A 24,093-nucleotide genomic window follows, 5' to 3' on the forward strand; every position below is an offset into this window, starting at 1 on the left:
TTTGACCTCAGCATATGATCATTCTCAACATGATGTTAGCGTGTGTATGCTTCACTTCTAATGTTTCAGACAAATCATCAGAGAAATGTATAGAGCACCTAAGTCCTAGAAGCCTCCTAAAACCCTTTAAGTTTCAAGGTACTATTTTCCATGCTTCAGCTAGAATTATGCTAGAGTATGTTGGTTCTAAATAGTCAGACTTATAAGACGGAGGTATACAAGGTGCACTGGAATAATGTTGTCCAATGCTGTTATCAGTATTCCTGTATTTTTTAAAAACATTTGTAAGCCTAAAAGTTACAGTAAAAGGACAGCAGGATGGGGGAAGGAACTTAAGGAGAGAGAGAAAATAATAACTGTAACTTCCTGCCAGATTCCCAGCTGGTGAAAACTGGTGTAACTCCATGGAAGTCAACGGTTTCATGGCAAATTACATCAACTGAGGATCCAGCTGTGACTTTATGATTGGTGTAAATGCATCTTATAATAAATCAGGCATTTTGGTCTCATTCTTTCCTGCTACCCTGTCCCAAAAGCTGTGATGCTACTTATTTAGCTACAGTACTTTACCTCTAGTTTATATAGCTCAGATCAGATACAAAGTGGTGAGTTAAATGGTTCCAGAAAACAACATAAGACTTGAGAAATCCAGAAACTTAGTAGGCAACTGTGCAAGTGCGTGAACTTATTCCGTCCGGAGTAGAATAGCAGGTCTCTTGAGATGCCGATGTAATTGTGGCAGGTTTTTGTGAAGGGAATGAGGCATTAAAGTGTCTGCCAATCTCTCCTGTGCAGGGCAGTGTCCTTTGAAAAGGTTAAAAGCTGGCAAATAAATTAACGGGTAAGAAAAGAAAAAAAGGCCAGGTGTGGGGAGGAGAGTAAGAAGGAACCACACAGTCCATCAGATGAAATATTCCCGTTTGCACTCACTCACTGTGTTCTGCAAGTCAATGTCAGTTTTAAAGGAACTGTCGAGGTTTTCTGCGTATTCTCTCTCTTTTGCCTGGCTACTTCGATGTGTCTGTTTGTGCTGGTAGACGAATCTGCTCATGATGGCCACGATGCAAAAGATGATGAATATTACAACTGCTATTACACCTGGGAAAGAGGGGGGAAAGTAAGAACAGGAAGGGAAAACAGAAACAAAGATTTTATCAGGGGAGGCTGCTTAGCAGATGTTGTAAGCCAGTGTGTAACACCGACAAACCCCCTGTCGGCGGTGGCAGGATTGAACCAGGGACCTCTCGAGCTTAAAGCATGAGCCTCTACAGCATGAGCTAAAAGCCAACTCCCTGTTTGCTAAGGCTGTAGAGCAGACTCATTTTATCTCTCTTTAAGTGGTCTTGGTGCCACTAGATGAGACAGACCACCACACCCAGGAGATGTATGGGTTACAAATGCATCTCAGTCTGGACCCAGGCCTCTAGCCTAGCCTCCCAGGGTATGTCTACACAGCAAAGAAAAAACCACGGCTGGTCCATGCGGGGCTTGGGGCTGTTTCATTGCTGTGTAGGACTGGGCTGGAGCCTGAACACTGGGACCTCCCACCCCACAGGGTCTGAGAGCCTGGGCTCCAGCCCAACTCTGGAAGTCTACACAGCAACAAAACAGCCCTTTGAGCCTGAGTCGACGGGCGCAGGCCAGCCGCAGGTGCCTAGCTGCTGTGTAGACTTACCCCCAGATGGCAGCACTGGGGCTCTCTATCCTGCACGAGGGAGGATACAGCCACCTTGGGTGGGATTCTCAAAATACTCAACATTGGTCTAATTCTGCTTGCCTGAAGTCAATCATTGACTTCAATGAGAGCAAAGTTAGGCCAGGGCTGAGTGCTTTTGAAAATTCTGTTCTCTCGTGACTCCACAACTTCCCTTTCTGGCAAACTTTATTCATTGAGGGCTCTCTCTTAAATTACATTTTTGTGAATTTGGCCCGTAGAGTCTAGGTATCATGAAAAGCAACTTACCACAAAGCAACAGACACTTGGGATAAATGCTGATTTTTAAAGGAATGTGGAAAACACTACATGACGGCGTGAGGACCACTTGTGAATCAACAGATGCTTTGGCTTGTAAGAGAGTTTCCATATGGTCTCAGGAATTGCATTACACACCACACTTAGCTTTTAGAGAGTTCAGAAGATAGATGAGATATGAATGCTACATTACATGACCAGTCAGAGGTGTGTATTTGCGTGTAGCACTCACAGCTGAGCCACGTCTCAGAGAAACAGATGCTATTTTGTATTTTGAAAAGGCTTAAGTTCTTCAGAACATGGACTGCATCTCTCTCTTTGTTTAGGGAGCATGTGGGATGATAGTCCCTGGTCCTGACTGGGACATTGGGATGTTGCCAAAATATAATTAATATTAATAATAAATGCAACAGCAGCAGCCTTGTAAAGCCATGTGTTAGAGTAGAGCAGAAAATGAGGGTAGGGTGCTGCTGTACTTGTTTTCTGGAAAAAAATATTTTCTGATTGCATCATTCAAAAGAAAAATAAAAGAAGAGGTTACCTCCGATGACAGCTGAATCGCTTCTGATTGCATTGGTGAGGGGCTCCCGCTCATCCGACTTCCCAAAGGGATCTGCAGTTGATTAAATACAAAACAGCTCATTGTCTATAGGCAACATGCTGAGTTTGCTTCAGCACTTGGAATGAAGTTACCTACCCTGGTCTGCCCTCAGAACAGTGGTCTGGGGATTAGAGAATTTGATCAAAGAAGAGCCCTCTTAAAAACAGGTAAACACAGGACAATACCCTCAGGCACTTTCAGAGACAAAGCCGTGCAAACCAAAAATGCAAGAAGAAACTAAATGGGTAAAACCAACACCCTATAATCCTACCACAATGCACCTGCTTACAATGGTAGGGAGACATTTGACCCAGGTAGCCTGCTGGGAGCCGCTGTCAGGCTGAACAACGTTACAATGCCAAAGAGACAAGCCTGGGCTCTTGTCTATGCTACCGCACAGGGTCGATCTAAGATACACAACTTGAGCTATGTGAATAGTGTAGCTGAAGTTGACATACTTAGATCTACTTACCACGGTGTCGACAGCTGATGCTCTCCTGTTGACTCCGCTTATGCTTCTCATTCTGGTGGAGTACCGGAGTCAATGGGAGAGTGCTCAGTGGTCGATTTATCGCGTCTATACTAGACACAATAAATCGACCCCTGCTGGATCGATCGCTGCCCGCCGATCCGGCGAGTAGTGTAGACAAGCCCCAAGAAGCATCTGGAAAGGGAGGAGGCTAATATAGGATATATGGGTCAGATTCAATCTGAGGGAGAGAAACAGTGTCTGGGAGGCAGGGGGGAGGGGTGTTCTGTTGGAAGGGATCTCCCTCTTCAATGCAGAACAATGGTGATACCACATGTTCCAAGGGCAGAAGCTGTCAGTGGGATGCATTTAAATTGGACGTGTTCTGATCTTTTCCCTTCAGCTGCTACAGGTCCTTCTGGTTTGTGTTACTACATCCATTCCCATACTTAATCTGCACCCATGTCCCCTCTGTGACTCCTTTGAACCTTGAGAAGGAATACTTCCTGATTTTGGCACGTAGGGTCTGCCAAACGATTTCTGCTGCACAGCACAGCGAGCATCACTCTTAATTGAAGAGACTGGAGCATCTAGAGGGTTCTAAAGAGATCAGGGTTCCAAACTCCTGTATCCAAACACCCTCAAAGTGTGCGGGTTCCCAGAGCCAGCTTTTCCATATCTCATCCAAACAAAAATGAGAATCAAACACCTTACACTTTGGGAGCTTCAAATCCAGATCCAGATTATGGGTCAAACCCTCACTGAAAGCCAATGGTACGATGATAAATTGCACCAGCTGTCCCCGCATGTCCCACATCTATCTCTAGCTCTATGTCTGAACCATCCAGCCTGTCTGCATCCTCATACAAGGGCTTTCATCTCAGCTCACCCTTTCCTCTCTTTGGTTTCTGTCTGCAGGAATGCAGAGTTGCTGTTCTCCCCTTTTACAAGCCTCCAGGTTATCACACATAGGCCTGTACTTGGGAGCGAGATCTGACGGTCTCAGGAACAGATTGTATGGCATTGCCAGGCTGCTCCTTTCAAAAGTGAGATGTGGAGGCCTTAGAAAGAAATGCAAAATGCTGCAATGCCTCATTCTTATTGAACGTTCTTGCTTTAGTAGCTGACTCGGCAGACTCTTAGCACTCCATTAAGTGGGATTTTTCCCTTCAGACAAACAAGCATATCTGTGTGTTGGACAGGGCTAAATTTTCATCTTTACCCAGCTTTGCTTTGCACTCTTTGTATTTACAAAGAGCCTGATTCTCCTTTGCCCGGCACCTTGGGCAGTCATTTACACTAGTGCAAAGCGAGTGCTAATGGATACCATTTACACCCAATTTCACCGATGTAAATAGCTTCACAAACTGTAGGCCACAGAGAATCTGGCTGAAGACATTCTGAGGTTTGAGAAGTAGTTCTCTTGCCAGTTTTAAAGATCAAAGCATTTCCCTTCTTGTAAACAGATGCCTACAAACTAACAGTGTTGGGGGAGGAGGGTTCGCACTTCTGCAGATCACTGATGTTCAGAGCAGATGCAGTCACAGAAGTGATTTTGAAGTCAACGGGACTGATGACATAAATAAATGCTCACTAGCGAGGATTACATAATGAGTCACCCATTTGGGATATGGCTTCCCAAGTAGGACCCATTTCAGCTCTTTTGCAAGTTCTCTTTTCCCAATGCATGGAGATTGGGAACCTTGAGAAGGAATTGCTCAAGTGCAAGCAGACCTTGTGAAACGCTAACTTGTTTTAGACCAGAAAAGCTTGGTTTATACATGAGTTGACTATTAGCTAATTTTGCACACCATGAGGCAGATCTTTAGCAGGTGTAAATTGTCATAACTCTGTTGAAGACAATGGAGTCAATAAAGCTATGACAAGTTACTCCCTCTGAGGAGCTGCCCTTACGGCTTGGAGAGAGAATTCTGACTGGTGTCACAAGTCACCTGCTGAGATTGCATAAAATGAATGAGGGGTAGGCGAGACTTTTGAGCCACACATCCATTGTGCAAAATATTGGCCATACATGCTATTAAAGAGTCCTTCGTCTTTGACCAAAAATTACTTGAAGCTAAAGGACTTTTAAAAAATCCAAAACAAGTGTTGGGGATTTAAAGGTAACTTTGAGTTTCTTTCTGTGGTTTAATCAGAATGCAGGTCGACAGACCTTAAAGGTTCTGCGAATTATGTTTCACCCAAGAAATAAAGTCAGGATACAAGACAACGAGGTGTTTGTTGCAGAGAAGCAGATGGCAAGTGACAGCAGAATCTCCCCCTGTGGGATCATGGTAAATTCTGCAGCCGAGGAGGAAAAAAAGCACTGTGTCTCATATGATATTTTAATAGGACATTCTTTTCCTTTTAGATATGACCCTTGAGATAACGCATGAAGAATACTGGCACCAAAGGGCACCTCAGTGAAATGGGGACATGCAATGTCTCACAAGACTTCCACAAGCAAAAAATTTTGGTACAATATTTGGGGGATATAATTTAAATACACAAGGTCCAGATCCTCCACTGGTGTAAACTGGCAGCTGAGGATCTAACCCTCAAAATACAGTAGTGACCACTAATACATATTTTCTGAAAAAAAACATTTTTAATATACTGTGATATTTGCAGTATTTTAATATACTGTAAACATCCTAGAGTAAAACATCTGGGTACCATCAATGTGGAGTTGGGGTGGCAACTGGTATATGTGCTACCACGTAAGAGAGACTGATTTATGGAGCATTACAAAATATCATCATCACGGGAAGTCACTTTTCCTCTCAGATGTTCCAATCAGAAATTTTGGGCATGGATAAATCAACCATGGATGAGTGGATTTTGTTCAAAAGTAGTTTGCTAAGAAACTTTCCTGAAGATCTAACAAACATTCCAAGTTTGAAGGAAAGTGTTTTAATTGTTCTCAAGTTATGAGCACTGAAAGCTTTTTCACACATTCACAGCAGGATTTCCAGGCAGCTATCTTTGCTCTATCAATGGCTTAGAAAATCAGCAGACATACGTACAGCAGTCTTTACAGTTTGTTTTTTGTTCTCAGACATGCAGAGATGAGACATTAAGAACTGAAACTGAGAAATGCACAGTAAAGCTGAAGATTAATCCTTAACTCTGCCCTCCTGTGATTATTCCTTAAAATATGGTCTCTCTCTCTATATCTATCAGAATAAATTATATGTAAAGTAATATAAAGTATAATGGAATACAAAATGGAATTTCTTATATAACCACTACTCACAGTATAGAACATACAGTTTTCAGAACTGGCTTGATTTAAGTCTCAATGAGATCTATAAAACAAGTCCACTTTGAATGTTGAGGTTATAATAGGTATCAGTTATCATGATAAAAGGGTGACCATATTTTAAAGCAGAAATAGGCAGAGGTATCATTGAGCTTTTACCATGACTCTGTATTAGCTGATATCTGAGTGCTTATCTACCTTAAAACTGCCTTACATCTAGTTAATTGCAAGATTTAAATATGAAAGTCAAAATCCTGCCCCATTATATCTGAAATTAGAGTTTTGACTCCCTCTTTGAGACTTAGGCTTCATTCTAAAATGTCCCCTTCTTGACTTTATAGGTTGGCCTGAGATAAGTGAGAGCAAAATTTGACCCACAGAGTGATGAAGAGAGTTTGTGTGTAAACACACGTGAGAATGCCCACATGCCCGCACACACAGAGCAATCCTAAACCATTCACCATTAACAAGCCATGTTTCTTCAGTTAAAAACCCAAGCACACATACATTGGAATCCATTCCCCACACGGAGAGCAAGCGTAATTATTTCTCCCTATGCAAAACATTAATAGCATCATTTGTTTTCTGCTGAATACCATGGGTAGAAGCTGAAGGAAAGCGGGATCTGCTGCAAGTCCAAATGTCAAGGAAATAAATGGCATTAGGATATAAAACATAGGAAGCTTGATGAGTTATCCAGCAGGGAAGATAAAGTGAATTCATAGTTCAAAGGATTTAAAAAAAAAAAAACGCTTCCATTTTTTACTCCTTTCTTGTTATTAAGGTCTCTGCTACATCCAACTAGCGACTAAAACAGCGACTTGTGTGTCCCTGCCTGTGGTGACAGTACTACCAGCTGCTCTGTGGGTTCTTTCCCCCCCGGCATACTAATACAATGTGCAAACCACTTAAGATTCCCAGGGGGCAATTTCATGATTGCAGAGGAAAATGAACTGCTTAGGATCACCAGCTAGCAACATTCAAGTTATGTACCTTCACTTAAAACAAAGCGAATGATACACATAGTCAGTGAAAGGCACACAGAGTAACACTCATGCATTGACAGAACGAGGAGCAATGGTCTCAACTTGCAGTGCGGGAGGTCTAGGTGGGATATTAGGAAACGCTATTTCACTAGGAGGGTGGTGAAGCACTGGAATGGGTTACCTAGGGAGGTGGTGGAATCTCCATCCTTAGAGGTTTTTAAGGTCAGGCTTGACAAAGCCCTGGCTGGGATGATTTAGTTGGGGTCGGTCCTGCTTTGAGCAGGGGGTTGGACTAGATGACCTCCTGAGGTCTCTTCCAACTATTATTCTATGATTTCCACTAGCTAGAGTAAAATGACAGTTAGTAAATGGCATGATTCTTCAGACTTCAGGGCATATGCCGGTCAGGATCTGGGGTCAGGAACAATTGTGTTATATGCAACACCATACCAGGTTTTTGTTTTCCTTTGAAATCTCCAGCACTGGAGCCATGATACTTCACGGACTGCCTGCAATAGCAATTGAAGTCCCATGTTCCTGAGAGAGATTATGGACTAATCTTTGCAAATCAGGCTTTACTCTCCTATAATGTCACATTCCTGTGGGCATTTTTCAGGCAATACAGGATCTTAATCAGGCTCCAATTATTACCAGGATATAACCTTTTAGTGGGTGCAGACCTGAATAGGTTTTACCTGTACATCCCTATCACTTGTGGGTTGATGGCTTCCAAGCCATCTTGCTTCTAGTATCACACTAACCATGGCAGCAGGGACGGAGGGAGCAAATCCCACGTGGAGTTCTAAAATGCTGGTTTAATAGAAGCCTTAGTTTCTTGACAGAACATACCTGATGAGGAATATACTGTGGTGACAGTGTTCACATCAGCCTCTGCTATGTATTCACAACTCGATTCAGTCAAGGAACCTTTGACAGTCACAGGGGCTATGCTGGGATGTCGTAAGGCGGCCTTCAGTGGAGCTATGTGATTGTACTGGACAGAGGACAGGCATCCGATAAAGCCATGTGAGTTCGCCTTCAAGACTTCAGAATCTAGCCCCAGACTATCTGCAACACACAACACAATCAGAAAGGTGTTTTAAATGTATCCTTTTGCTGGTTGATTAAAAAACCCTTTGCTAGCTTACCTGACCTTATTCACCCATTCATCAGCTTCTCACCCAATTACATCCTTCTTCCACTGGACCCTTAGGTCTGAGACGATATCCACATTTAAATCCCTCTTAAAGATACACATCTACCATACTACTTATAGTGAATGGAGTTGGCTAGTAAATAAATAGCCTCTGTTGTTGTTCTTCCCCTACCCAGTTTCTTGTTTGTCTGGAAAGCACCTAACACATATTTAGTGCTACCATAAATCATAGAATGTAAGGCCATAAGGGACTACCGGGCCATCTAGTCTGACCTCCTGCAGGCCATTAAGATGCTAAACCCAACTGAAATTAGACCATGGTATTCCAGTCCACAGGAGACTAAACTATTATGTGCCACAGACAGAAAATAAGAGGGACCAAGATGCACCAGTGCACGAGGTCCCTTCAATGTCAGGGAATTGACGAAGTGAGATATACCCAGATGAGCCTGGCAAGTGACCAGCACCCACATGCTGCAGAGGAAGGCGAAAATAAATAAATAAATAAATAAATAAATATCCCAACATCACTGCCAATCTGACCTGGGTGAAAATTCCTCCATGACCCCACCTCTGACAATCAATCAGTTAAATAGTAACACTGATTATCTTCAGGCCTGAGATGAGATTCATTTGTCAACATTTGTTTCACAGAATCTGAGTTGTCAGAGATGGACAAGCCCTAGCAGATCATCTGCTCTGTCCACTGCTGACAATACAGGATTGCTCAGTGATGCTCATTATCTAGTACTTCATATAGTCTAATGTTGACTGTCTCATGTGCTTGAGCTTCCCAAACTACCCTGGGGAGAGTATTCCACAGTATACTAGACCTATATATCTACCTACTTATATGCCCCTGTCACCATGGTATGAGACGCCCAAGTATTTACAAACAGAAATATCAATCACTATCTTTTTTCCCAGTCTGTAGGAGAAATAGCTTACTCTGTGTGTGTGGTTACGGGTGGGAGGTGGGGAGTACATGTACAGTTAGGCCCTATTAGGGGAAAGCTAATTCAAGGGCATAAGTTTTGCATATGGTTCTGAATGCAGCAATGCCTGATGCTTGAGAAAGACAGTGAAGGACGGGTAAGCCATTTTCTCTTTCTCAATGAGCCCCATTTATTTACTTTCTAGAAATTGACATTCATACTGCTAAGACCTCTGTCACTTGCTATGTACATCTTGTGCCAATATAAGGGGAAAAAAACAAAATAAAAAAGCCTCATTGAATGCAAGATCAGTGGTCATTCAAGGTGTGAAATCTTGTCTACTGGTAGTGTTAGAAATGTGTAGTTTTTAGCATTGCAAAACTGGGATTCCCAGCTTCCTCGTCTGTTTCTACCCTTTCACGCTGTAAGACAATGGCCTTTAAAAACAGAACATTTTGAAAACCATCATACATGTTTTTCCCAGTCTACATTAAATAATTTTATTAGCTGATCTCATAAAACTATCAGACTTAGAGATTAATTTCCCCCTCCCCCAACAGTTGACAGTTCACATTTCAAGATCTTCTGGACCATAAAGTGCCTGATCCAATACCCAGTGAGGTTGATGGGAGCTAGATGAGGTCCACAAAGCTTTGGTTACAAGCTTTGAAAGAAAAAAAAAACCCTGAACACCAATGACAACAATGTGGTAAGCTGTCTGGCTTGATATTAAAATATCATATCTCAGTGCCTGCCAGGGTTTGGACCAGTAAGCTCTTTCAAGGGCTAGTCCTGGACTGGGGAGTAGAAAATTGTTGATCTTTCTCACATAGCCTGCTATTTTACACCCTGGTTGTGGTGTTGAATGTGGATGGAGGCAAGTCCAAGAAGCCAGTTTCACATACTAGTTATTTCTTTGGCTCCTGGGTATTATCATTGTGCAGAGTACTTAGCCAAGTTGAGTTACCCAGCTGCTTGCAGTTGATGCAATTTGATATTACCCATGGATTTACAGATGGACCTTGTAAACCAAGGTGATATATCCTTGCATGCATTCAGTGTGGTAAAGTCTAGTTCTACTATCAGATACTACTGTTCCTATGTGACCCCACCTCATTCAACACACAGGATGAACACACAAGAGAGCAGAATGAAAGTTGCGTAGGTAACAATAAATCTGGCAGTTTTTTAAACTTTTGAGTGATTGACTTTGCTAAATTACTAATGTAGTGGGTTTTTTGGGGGGATGGTGAGGGAAGCTATTTGGGTTGCAAAGTAGTTAAACAGCTCAAACTACAGGTCTACGCTGAATTCCATGTTATCCTTTGGTACTTTTGACTGCTGATCATTGTCTGACGCTCTCCGAGATGGCTTTAAAGAAGAAACGCTTAGGTCTGATGTGTTCCCATGCAGAAATTCAGGCATAATTTTACTAAGTGTTGCTGTTCCTCAGCCACCCCAAGTGTAGGTGTGAGATATCACTTTAAGGTTCTGGGCTGGAAGGAAGCCTGCAATAGCACCTAAGTCTGCAGACGGCGTCATTAGGGAAACTGTCATAGAGCCATCTTCTAGGTGCAAGAACAGACACAAGCAAAACGTAGGTGTAAATGGCCAGAACATTCTGTGTTTTCCCTACAGGAGAGCTGTTTTGAATGACAACAACAAAGATAGTCTCAACGGAAATACATCTCTGATGCAGGATACAATTTGTAACTTTCAGGAGTTATGCTTTGGCCTTTCCCAAAGTGTGTGTGCAGAGGGGGAAGTGGAAGCTGTATAAATTAAGATGGGCAGGCCTGTAACAACAGATGGTGGGGTTGCCAGGGGAAGGAAAGCCTTGGCTGTATACTTCTGAAGTGGATCTTACAAAAACATGGGAAAACAGTGATTTAGAGCATCTTCTGTCTCTATGGAAGTTCCAAAATTCTTAGTAAACATTACCAAACTCGTCTGTTCTTGCTTCTTTACTATCTCTAACACAAAGGGTGGATATTTCATATCCCACAGAGCTAACACTATCTGAGTTGCTTTGTTCCCTCTCCACCTGCCAAAGGGGAAACCCAATAAATACTGAATTATGTTTCATGGTAGCTTGAAAAGCCTAAGAGATGTTATGTGACAGTTTCATTAGTTATCTGAAATCAGAATTAAGGCCCCAACTGGATTAGCCACTAAAGGGCTATTACATTTGAAAAACTGAGAACACTCAGACAAAAATCATGCTTGCAGAATTATAGTTTTCTTTACAATTACGTTTTGAGTTCAGTCTTGAAAGCCCTCAGAATGCAGATTTTTCAATGAAGCCAATGGGAGTTCTGTGTAATTTGGGCTTGCAGGTTTGACCCTGCTGTTTGAATTCTCATATGGATAGCGCAAATTCAGTTATATCAGACATAAGGCACACAATTTTAACTTTGAGGGTAATGAACCATGAAAACAGCTTACTCAGTGTTGTAGTGGATTCTCCAGCATTTGAAGTCTTTAAATCATGACTAGATTGGATTCTGAAAGATATTCCATCACAAAGTGGTGGAATATCTTGGTCTGCCTCAACATGGGAGACTAGACTGCATCATCTCATGAGGTCAATTCCAGGCCTACATTTCTACGATTCTCTCTAAGTTATTGGGTTCAATACAGCAATCATTGGGTGAAATATTCTATGGCCTGCATTATGCAGTAGGTCAGTCTAGATGATCATAATGGTCCCTTCTGACATTAAACTCTATGACTCCTCTGAAGTGCTTAACTGGCTGTCAGACTTGGGGTGGGAGTGTTCTACTGTGTTCCCAAAAGTCTCATCTAAGTACCTTTCTGTCTCCCGTAGCTCCTCCAGTTCAGCGACTCTGGCCTCAAGAACCCATATTGTATCTCTGAGGTCCAGGAGCTGCTTGCACCCTGTAAACATATATGCCACCTGCCCCAAAGGCCGGTAAAAAGTACATGCTGCATTCAGTGCAATAAACTGGATAGGCCCCACTCTGCTTCTGCCTGCTTTCATTTTACTCTTGCGGGGTTTTTTGAGATTTTTTTGTTGCAGGGGGGAGCATTATTGCCCTGAATTTAGAACATGATCGAGTCTTTTCCAGCATGTTTCTGATGATTTCATTACAGTATTTTGTTATACATAAATAGTGTCATAAAGACGAATGTATCGTAATGGACGTGCCTATGACGTACGACAAATTGCCCAGACATTTCCATCTAGGTCAATGGTTTTGAAGGTATTTTGTGATTTACTATGATAAAGCTGAGTACTTTATGGTGGCTCCTTTTTCTGGATGGTAACAAAGGCTAAATAATTTAAAAAGCCAAATTGAAAGGTCTTTGGCACAGGGACTGTCTGTTGTTATGTTTGGGCTTTGCAGCACATAATAGAACGAGTCCTCTAATCCTAATTACGGCTCTGGAAGCTACGATAATACAAATTAATAGTAACAACAAATCAGTCTTCAGTCACAACGTCCTCTTGCACTTAGAACTACACATCATTGCCTGGCACTGTCACAGGCTAGCTACAAGGGAGAAGCAGAGTAATTGGCAATGAGATTTTGCACTGGTGCACACCAGCCAGGGAGAACATCACACCTTGCTGTGTTTGTTTCCCAACAGAGGTACTCCAAAGTGCAGGAGTGGGTCCTCAAAGCTCTGCTGGAAGTAAGTCTGCAATTACAAAATGCTCTTCAGAAGCAAAGGGGCTGATTTCTTTTTTAAACAGGCAGGAAATAACTATGTTCAAAGGGCCAAGACAATCAAGAAGGACTTGAAAAATTTGCCTTTGAAAGTACGTATTTTTTCCAATCACGTAATTAATGCTATTAGTGTGTTGGAGGCATTGGATCAAAGGGGCTTCTGAAGGTGAGGCAAAGAGAAAGCATGAACACTTTTCATTGTCCTTTTTATTCCCCCTAAGCTATTTTTAAAAGTCAATTTCACGCTTGTGACAAGAGTCAACTTGACAGCACTGAAGATTAAAGTCCACTCTCTTTGGGCTTGCTTTTCCTCCCATTGAAGTCCATGGGTGTCCTACCAGGCACTTTACTAGTGGGAGTTTTGTCACTGAGTTCAATGGAAGCAGGTATACCACCAGTTTAAGTTCTCCCTCGGTGGGCCTTAACCCTGTAGTGGATGGACCATGGCTGGGGGCTGAAAGGATCATTTCGTCCCCATGCTGATGCAATGCTTGGCCTCTTTTCTCAGCCTGATTAATAGAAAGGTGGTTTTGTGAGAGTTAAACCAACAACATCACCGCGTTTCACTGAGGCAGCTGAACAACCTTAGCAAGGTTACTCTTGGCCATGAACAAATGGGCTGGCTTTGAGTTAATGATGGAGAAGTGGTCTCAGTCCTGCATCCATTATGAATATGTGCAGCTAGGCGCCAGGCACTCTATGGTTATGCACGTAAATAGGCTGCCGTGTCCTGCCACAAAACCGAGCAGCGTTGCTGATATTGTGTTTGACCTGGGAGAAACATAATGAACATCTTGGGCTAGATCCAAGCCTGCATAAAGGCAGCATGGAGCACCCCTGCGCTCCTGGTACAAATCTGGTCCAAAGTCAGCAATTAAAACCAGGGAAGGATTTCTCCTACTTATGACTACCCTGGTGGGGGTGGGGGGGGGAAGGAAGAGCCATTGTAGTTGCTTCTAGTCCACCCAACTCTGGACCTTCCTATTGTAAGGGGCAAGACCAGAGTAAAAGGCATTGTGGGGTTGCCATATAGGCATCTTGAGACAGGATCATGGGCACTCAATGCAGTTTAGCGCAGTCTCTGGCTCCAGAGTGAGACAGGAGCAAGTACTGTGACTTGAAGGGTACGTCTACACTGCAATAAAACAGCCACGGCTGGCCTGTGTCAGCTGGCTCAGGCTCGAGTCAGCTGACATGAGCCAGCCGTGGGTGTTTTACTGCAGTGTAGACCTACCCAAAGGCACCACTACCCCCAGGCTTTCCACGCGGCACAAAGGTCAGAAACAATGAGCTGGCCCTGTGGTCCCAATTTATGGAGCATTTCACGTAGTGGGGAGTGCTTGAGAGCTTTCAGCTCAGTATGACTCATCTTTTATATTTATATTTATTTTATATTTATATATATTCTTAAAGATCATCTATCAGCTAAAACCAGGCATTGCTTCAGGTTGTAATGTGATATTTGTTAGATGTCAAAACCCATTTGTGACATCTTCATTTTAATGTGCCCCAACGCAGCCACCCCGTTCGGTTTCAACAGGGCTCCCAACACCGTACACTGTAATGAGACAAGAGGCAACTGATGCAACAAAAATGGAGAGGTATAGAGGGCTTACAATGGGAAACATGCTTCTTTCGTGAGCAGACAGCTGCAATCAATTCAAATAACAACCAGTCAGCCTAAAAATAAAGCTTCTAGAGGGAAGCTGAGGGGGAGACAGGACTGGGAGAGAGAACACAGCCTGCTTTTGGGTAGCGTTATCTTTAGGAAAACAGAGCACAGATTTTCTCTCAGGATTAAGACACAACACCAGCTACATTGTATTGCTGGAAGTGACGGCTGAGCGACCTCTGTGTCACTCTGGAACAGGCAGGATGGCATTACTGCTCTCTGATGTGGGACCAACAGCAGACCTTCTGCCAGCTCGTCTTATCCTCCCATTTCATCTTTAGCTGCTGCCATCTTGCCCTCAACCTACTTCCTCTTTTATACCCAACTCCAGCTTCAAAGCTGCTTTATTAAGCTCCTTGCAGCAAAAGCAGTTTCAGGTCTAAAATGCACCTCAGAGAGATATTTTTTTCTCCTGGTTGCTCTGGTGCTTCTGAGGAGGCGGGAAAAGACAGGACAGGTAGGGAACAGGAGGGAGAGATTCTGAAGGGGCAAGAAGATGACAGCTAATAAAGAGTACTTGTGGCACCTTAGAGACTAACAAATTTATTAGAGCATAAGCTTTCGTGGGCTACAGCCCACTTCATCGGATGCATTGAATGGAACATATAGTAAGAAGATATACATATATACATACAGAGAAGGTGGAATTTGCCATACATTTGGCCATCTTGATTATCACTACAAAAGTTTTTTTCGCCTGCTGATAATAGCTCATCTTAATTAATTAGCCTCTTACAGTTTGTATGACAAATTCCACCTTCTCTGTATGTGTGTATATATATATATATATATATCTTCTTACTATATGTTCCATTCAATGCATCCAATGAAGTGAGCTGTAGCCCACGAAAGCTTATGCTCTAATAAATTTTTTAGTCTCTAAGGTGCCACAAGTACTCCTGGTTTTTTTTGCGGATACAGACTAACATAGCTGTTACTCTGAAACCAGCTAATAAAGAACAGAAGAAGGGTGAGGGAGGGGTTGCTGAGGTGTGGAACTGATGGGGTTGCAGTTGTTCTGTGTTCATTCTGTGAAAGATGTACTATAATATTCAGTGACAGGAGCTTTTAATTCATTGAGAAACCTGTTGCCGCTTTCACTACTAAAAATGTGACCACCCATCCACAATTATACTTCATCCCTCTTTTCCATTTACACCTCTCCTTAAGGAGGTACTTGTTTAGCGAAGCCTTCCTGCACCCATCTCCCCATTCGTGATGTCTCTATACCTTTTGAAATAAACCTACAGCTGGCGTGTGCCCCTATCTAATAATAGACGCATCTGAATTAGTTTGTGATCTCTTCAGGGCAGGTACTCTATCGTTTTACTGTAAATATTCTATAAACCAATCTGTTTATTTACAGGGCTATATAAATAATAACTGTTTCACACTGCAAGCATGTGGTTTTTCAAATAAACCTCCAATTTACATTACATTTATGGCCTGATTCAAAGCTCATTGAAGTCACTGGAAAGACTCTTATTGACTTCAGTGAGTTTTGGATCTGGCACATAAAAAAGGAAGTGAATCCATAAAGGTGTGGTGTGTTATACAGGTTTTATCATCATGAATCTGATGGGTGGAGTATTCACAAGTGAAGAAGCCACAAGTTAAGACAGGTCACCACAAATACGTGCTGGAGAAACCTTTATAATATTAATTTTCAGAACCTCCTTAACCTGTAATCCATGTTCCCCGCCCTAACTCTGATACTACTATGCTACTGGTAAGGTGATGAGTTGGGGGGTGGGGCAAAGAAGTAACTATGTAGGAAGTCAGACACTCCTCTCTGCAACTCAGATAGATTTACAGCAGATGTAAGAGCAAGAGCTACACTTGTAGCAGCATGAATGAAGAAATTTCACAAGTACATTAAAAAATAAACCACCATCCAAAAGCATTTCAAAGAGGGTCACACCTGAGGGTCCCCCGAGACAAATAGATTGAGTTAGGTTTGAAACACAAAGCCAGATCACTCCAAGCACTGAGCTAATGGCCACTTTTACGTGTCATTGTTTTAATTATGTTGTGTACATGAGACATTACATGGTTGAAAAGAAAATATGGTTAGACACAGCAGAACCACATGTGAATTCGTCAAGTCAGAGAAAACTCAGACAAACAAATCTGACATGTTGTGCTATGTGATATCGTCTCCTTATAGAAAGACTTGCATGCACATAAATATGCTTAGGTTCAATTGATGTACAAGAGGCCAAAGGGAAGGGTGTATGATCTAGTGACTAGCACAGAGGGATGACCACAAGGAAGGATGGTCTTGTAGTGGAGGTGCTGGATGGGGGCTCAGATCTGTGTTCTATGCCAGGCCTTGATGTTATGCATGACTCTGGACCAGCCATTTGGGACCTGAATCCAGTGCCTATTGATGTCAGTGGAAGGATTCCCGTTGAGTCAATGAGCTTTGGATAAGTCCTGCCATGTTCCAGCTCTGTGTTTATAAAACGACAGCAACAAAGTACGGGGATGATCATACTTCCCTATCTCAGAGGGATGCTGTGAGGATAAATTCAATGAACGTTGGTGAGGTGCTTGGATCCTATGGCACTGGGGGACATGTAGGTACCATAGACAGAGAGATTTAAATATAAACTTAGCATTCAAAACAAACAAATACAGTGGAGTAGTATCCATAATCTTATTGTATTTATCCTCGCAACACCTGAGAGGTAGCAAAATGCTGTTATCCTCATTTTACCGATAGGGTAAATAGAGACTAAGTGACTTGCCAAGGGCCATACAAGAAGTCTGTGGTAGAGCAGAAAATTGTAGAGACTGTTTAAGTAAGTAGTGGGGTTCTGTAGGACAAATTCTGCATGTTCTACATACAGCAGTCACTTCTCCCACCATTTGGGTAGGAAGGTTTCTGGCTCAGGCAACATGACAGAACTTTAATAAAGGAAGTGAAGAATAACATATCTACCTGAAGTTACAGGACAAGAGGGATTTGTCCATGACACAAGTTGTCTGAAACCTCTGTTCTCCTAACAAGTACAATAGGAACTTTAGGAACCACTCACGGTGAGGAATTCTGTTTTATGATTTGGCGGAAGTAGACGCATTCAGCAACACAACGGGACCTTGAACAATTGGGGTATTAGCTGAGCACTGAGTCAGATGGAAGAGTGACAACTACTAGGGCACCAAAACCAGCTCTGCAGAGCTTGGGTTGCTGTTGGATGCCTTTTCTCTACAGGCAGGCCAAGCCCTGGCTATCAGCAAGATAAAATATCAGTCCCTTTACTTATACTACCTGGCAAAGAACGATCCCGAGTGCGCTGCTGTTATTATGTACAATTAATAGCTCACAAGTGGACACAAGTGGATGTTTATTTTCTACATCTGCCAAAAAGGCTTTCAATTCTATAGGCTTTGGGAGCCATTACTGAACCTTTAAATGGCTGTGGTAAAAGAGACTTCAGCAGTAAGCACTTCCAGACGGCAGACTTGATTTTGATGTCCAGGTTTGCTGTGGGATCGGCGACAGCATTCTTTAGTCATAATAAAGAGCCTATTAGGTTCTTATCAGGAACAAATGGGGTACTCATATGACATAAAGTGGACCACTTGAGAACAGAAAAATAAGGGTTCTTTGTCTGAAGCTTCTGGTAGATTCTTCCTGGTCCTGAGATGGGTGTGCAGTGTTAAAGGGCAGGGAATCAAAAGGCCACCCCAGCTCACCTGGCCTATGTAAACAGAAAATAAATTGCAGCTCCTACACTGTATGAGAGCCCAGGGACTGCTTCTCTAATGCAGTACTCAGCTAGTGTGGAGTGGGGGGTATGGGCCCCAAAGAGGGTGGGGAGGAGGTGAAGCCATGTCTCTGCCCTGCCCTAAGATGAGATCGTGGAGCTACCCAGACACATAGGGATAATCAGCTGCACATCACACAGGGGTGTAAATCAGGGCATGCTGAGCTTCAGGAGTGCCTCTATGCTGCCATGGAGGGATGGGTCTTCCCACTATCCTTTTCTAGATGGCTCAACAAGAGGTGAGAGGTTAACATTGCTATCAGGGCAAACAACTCACACCGCCAAAGCTTCTACCAACATGCTTTTCACTGGGCTTCTGCTACTATGTAAATAACAGCTCTGTTATATTCAGCCCTTACAGTTTAAAAAAAAAAAAAAACCTACCACTCTGCACAAATAATTATAGAGCCTTAACAGTACAATTGACAAATCAGCAAGCCATTTGCACAGCCTACCTGCGACCTTGCCCAAGGTGAGCGATTTCATGGCCTTGAAGTCAATCTCCGAGAGGTTGTGCTTGAGTCTGAGAACTTGATCAACCTGGAACAGGTCAGTAAAAACAGTTAATTATTGCAGCATGCAGAGACCCCTGAAGTCTCTTAGACCAGCCTTGTAGAAAAGCTCCACACTGGAGACACGTAATGCCTGACTCCCGCTGATCGCAAATTGAATGTGCTTGAATTTAGCAGAAAAAGCCAAAAAGTGTGTCAGAGTATTCATACAGCAGGATTTTAAAGAAACCTTTCCTGCAGGAAACTATACAATATTCCCCACTGAGAATTCTCACCTCTTAATCTCTTGATTGCAACAAACAGGCAAACGAATAAAGCCTGGCTGGAAATTGACTGTCAAGGATTAGCAATACATGGAAAAAGCTGCAATATCAGGGAATATTACAAGATTAGCATGTGGGATAAATCCCAACTGGTAGTGTGAAGCTTGCTTTAGACACAGATCAGAATCGGGTCCACCTGCTTTATGTGCTACATTAACTTAGACAATACCTGTATATAGTTTCATGCCAGTACATTGAAACTGAAGAAAAAAAGAAAGTGTGATGCTCTCTCTCACTGCCTTTTCCTTACCTTTCTCTTCCTCTCCTGTCTCTGCCTTTCCTTCTCTGTTAATTAATGACTGCCACAAAATACCATTCAGCCCTAGTAAATAAGCAGAAGCTTGCCAAAAAGCTGCCGGAATCCCCCCGGGGTATGAGAGCACCACACATTGCTGTGCGCTCACTCCCCTCCCTTTGAAAAACAGGACAGCACAAGGTTACTTGTTAGCCTTAACAGGCTGCCTACCGGGTCCTGGAATCAGCCTGGCTTCTCAAAGGGACAGTGAGAATGATGTGTTTGGAGAGCGGTGGTGCATAGGACTTTGGGGCTCTCATCAGCTGATGGAAAGTTGTCACAGTTGATGAGGTAAGCACTTACACAGCTAGTCCTGCTGAAGTCAATGGGACTGTTTATGTGAGTGGTAATAGTCACACAACCTAACCCTATCAGCCCTTCCTCCTCCTCATGTAGTCAAACTATGGGTTACATTCAACTCTGGGACACATACACATGAAATCGATGAGATTCCCACATGCTTCCACTCACCGTGGCTCTGTTGTTCAAATTTGGCAATACGCTGAGCTTGATAAGTTTATGGAGGGGGTGGTATGATGAGGCTGCTGACAATGGCATATGGCTCATCTGTGTCAGCTATTAGCAAATATCTCCAACGGCCAGCGGTGGAACACTAGATGGGGAAGGCTTTGCCTTGCTACAGAAAATTGTTTCCCAGGTGTCTGAGGTCTTATGCAGGGTCTCGCCTACTTGCTCAGGGTCTAACTGATAGCCATATTTAGGATTGGGAAGGAATTTCCCCCAAGGTCAGACTAGCAGAGACCCTGGATGTGGGGGAGGGTTGTGTTCCTCTGTGACATGCTGTTTTCAACTAGAGAAAATGGTGGATTCTCTATAACTTGAAGTCTTTAGATCAAGATGTGAGGACTTCTGTAACTCAGCCAGAGGTTATGGCCCTGTTGCAGGACTGGGTGGGTGAGGTTCTGTAATCATGGTGGTTCCTTCTGGCCTTAAAATCTATGAATCTAATGATCTGCATCATATGCCTTATTTCAGATTATAATCAACAAAATCATTTGAAAATGCAGTCTGGTAAGAACTATGTTCTGCCAGTCTTGCTCATGGTGGGGCCAATTGTGAATCCTTTGCTCCTACCAGCGAGTAGGTATTTGCACAAATAGTGTCATGAAGCCTACTTTGTAAGTCCATTGAAATCAACAAGACTGCTTGTGGAGTAAGGTACTAATTAATGTTGGGCGCAGGTAGTGAATTGGACCCTGAAAGTAAACCATGGCAGGTAGGTACGATACCTGAATGATGAGTTCTTTTCCTTCTCTGTTGATCTTCACATGGTGTAATTCCCGGTTGGCAAGGTTTCCAGCGTCAATGGTGAAAATGAGGAAGCCATCCTTACTCAACTTGTACCGGACTTGTAAGCTTCCTTAAAAGGAAAGCACATTTCCACCTATGAAATGTGTGTCCATAACTAGGTACAGTTCAATAGCTTTGCGCAATACACAACATTCATTTCTTTTTATAAAAGCAGTGACACAAGTTATAGTGATAATAAAGAAGTTAAAATAAAAATGGTCAAACTTTAATGAAAAGCATGACAAATAATTTGTTGGAAACTTCCTTCACACCAGCTTACAAATTCCATTGTACAGAAATATAACTGAAATGATCAAGCAAATAACTACATTAAAGGAATGCGTCTCTCTCTCCATAGGGCACACATTTAACAGTTGCACAATATTTGATCTATATTAGGCTCCTTTGTATGAATGATCAGTTCCACCAGAGGGCATACAGGTCTAGAGCTGTTTCATTACAGTAATATTTGTGGGTTTTATTATTACTCTGTAAGAAGACAGTAAAGTGAAATGTAACGGACAATGTAGCAGACAATATGTGGTACTATTTAAGAAAATGAGAATGGTTCTAATTCATCTAAAGGGTATAGCATTTCTTTTCAAACCCAAAGACAAACAAATCTTTCCCTGATCTTTTGTAACAAAAGATCAGTTGTGGATTCCCAGAACTTGTGAAAAACCAAACAATAGCAAACCCACAAGTGCACAAAGTAGGAAAGGAAACATATCCCTTTAAATCTTTCCATAAAAGATTAAGGACAAAGAATATGATTTTAAAAGCTCTGGGAAAAAATGGACTGACTGGATCCTTTTTTTTTTTTTTTTTTTTGGACAAGAGAAGAACAAGTCTTTGCAGTTCAGCATGTAATTAGGTAACAACAAGACAAAACAAAATTCTGAAAATCTTTGGGGCTTTCTTGCACGTCAGTAATTGAAACATGATGAACATTTTTGGTTCTACAGAGTTTTAAAAAAAAACACAAAACCTTTTCCATAGTTATTTTACTACATTCATTTCAGGAGTACAGTATCTCAAAGGAGGCAGTAATAACCATATATAATCCCACAATCTGCTGAGCAATGGCTCCTCATTTTGCTTTCTCCTCTTCTAAAAACCATCATAAGCAAGTCTTATCTCCTTCCATTCCAATGCTTTTGTTTGCATTAGCTCCAAATATTTCATGCATCACTGCACTTTGGAGATGGATGCAGGTGAACATGACCATGTCACTACAGGGGTTTTTTCCATCCATTTCTAGTTTGTTTCAGAGCTTGCAAATCTAGTCCCTTCTTAGAAGTTCTCCCTGGGTGAAATCTGCCCTTGTGCAGCACACATCCTACACATTACTGAAATCCTCCCAAAGTTTTTAAAAGGCATAGGCATAATGTTGGCCCTCTTCACATGGGGGCATATCACTGTGTGCTGAACTCCCATTGATTTCAGTAGGAGTTCCTTCAGGCTCAGGCCCAGAAACTTTTCAGAAAGGAGCTTCAGTAGAAGGAATGTATTTTCCTAACCTTCCAGGGCACACAAGCCCCAGGCTGCTAACTGGTGGGCGTTGCCACGTCTCAGGCTATCCAGGGAGGTTAGCTCACCAGAAAGTTTGGAGCAAGGAGATAGCAGCGTACCCAAAGACATAAGGGAAAGTGAGAAAGGCTACTGAGAATCAGTCTTTTCACCAGTCCAAGGGCCTGTCATAAATATAAAGGGAAGGGTAAACCCCTTTAAAATCCCTCCTGGCCAGAGGAAAAATCCTCTCACCTGTAAAGGGTTAAGAAGCTAAAGGTAACCTTGCTGGCACCTGACCAAAATGACCAATCAGGAGACAAGATACTTTCAAAAGCTGGGAGGAGGGAGAGAAACAAAGGGTCTGTGTCTGTCTGTATGCTGCTTTTGCCGGGGATAGAACAGGAATGGAGTCTTAGAACTTTTAGTAAGTAATCTAGCTAGGTATGTGTTAGATTATGATTTCTTTAAATGGCTGAGAAAAGAACTGTGCTGAATAGAATGACTATTCCTGTCTGTGTGTCTTTTTTGTAACTTAAGGTTTTGCCTAGAGGGATTCTCTGTGTTTTGAATCTAATTACCCTGTAAGGTATCTACCATCCTGATTTTACAGAGGGGATTTCTTTACTTCTATTAAAAGTCTTCTTGTAAGAAAACTGAATGCTTTTTCATTGTTCTCAGATCCAAGGGTTTGGGTCTGTGGTCACCTATGCAAATTGGTGAGGATTTTTACCAAACCTTTCCCAGGAAGTGGGGTGCAAGGGTCGGGAGGATTTTGGGGGAAAGACGTGTCCAAACTACGTTTCCCAGTAAACCCAGTTAGAGTTTGGTGGTGGCAGTGGAGATCCAGGGACAAAGGATAAACTTAATTTGTACCTTGGGGAAGTTTTAACCTAAGCTGGTGAAAGTAAGCTTAGGAGGTTTTCATGCAGGTCCCCACATCTGTACCCTAGAGTTCAGAGAGGGGGGAGGAACCTTGATAGGGCCTATAAGATCAGAAGGGGTTTTAATAGAAGGAGAAAGTAAAGGATATAAGAGGTATAGTTTCCTAGATATATAGATGGAACTCCCATTGACATCACTGGGGAATTTATGCATATGAAACGCTGACGGACCCTGGTCATCGGCAGGCAGGAATCAAACCAGGGACCTTTGGAGCTTAGTGCTTGAGCCTCTACAGCATGAGCTAAAAGCCAGCTGCCTGTGAGCTAAGGCTGTTGGGCAGACTCATTAATAGCTCTGTGACTTTTTCTCTCTCTGATTGGTCTCAGTGCCACTAGATGGGCCAGAACACCATACCCAGGAGGTGTGTGGGTAACTCATAGATCTTGGTCAGTATATGGGCTTAAGACTGGCTAAATACAATAATACAAGACCAGATTCTGCCACCCTTCGTCGTACTGAATAGAACCTTACCCTGCAAGGAGTCTCCCAATTCCAATGCAATTCATTTATATTCTCTGTGAAAACCTGTATGAAGCTGGAGCTAAGGTTGAGAGTACCTATCAGTAATGTGACACCAAGCAATGGCTACGATTAAGTACCTCCATAATCAGGGTAACACAGCGGGCATGTCTACGCTGCAACAGAGTGAGCTTCCCAGCCCGGGCAGGCAGACTTATTTT

At 42.6% G+C, this 24,093-nt stretch overlaps 1 protein-coding gene across 1 annotated transcript in view; it reads right to left on the reverse strand.

Annotated features, from left to right (window-relative positions):
• Positions 1-901: 901 nt before the first annotated feature.
• Positions 902-24,093, reverse strand: part of CNTNAP5 (contactin associated protein family member 5) — a 414,256-nt gene continuing 391,064 nt past the window's right edge. Inside the window, exons 20-24 of the mRNA XM_077829822.1 lie at positions 20,899-21,029; positions 18,974-19,058; positions 8,140-8,358; positions 2,514-2,585; positions 902-1,098 (exon numbers count right to left, since the gene is read on the reverse strand). Of these exons, the coding sequence (XP_077685948.1) occupies positions 902-1,098; positions 2,514-2,585; positions 8,140-8,358; positions 18,974-19,058; positions 20,899-21,029 (704 nt within the window). The remainder of the gene's footprint in view (positions 1,099-2,513; positions 2,586-8,139; positions 8,359-18,973; positions 19,059-20,898; positions 21,030-24,093) is intronic.

The sequence above is a fragment of the Eretmochelys imbricata genome, chromosome 11 (assembly GCF_965152235.1).
Source record: "Eretmochelys imbricata isolate rEreImb1 chromosome 11, rEreImb1.hap1, whole genome shotgun sequence".
NCBI classification, from domain to species: domain Eukaryota; kingdom Metazoa; phylum Chordata; order Testudines; family Cheloniidae; genus Eretmochelys; species Eretmochelys imbricata.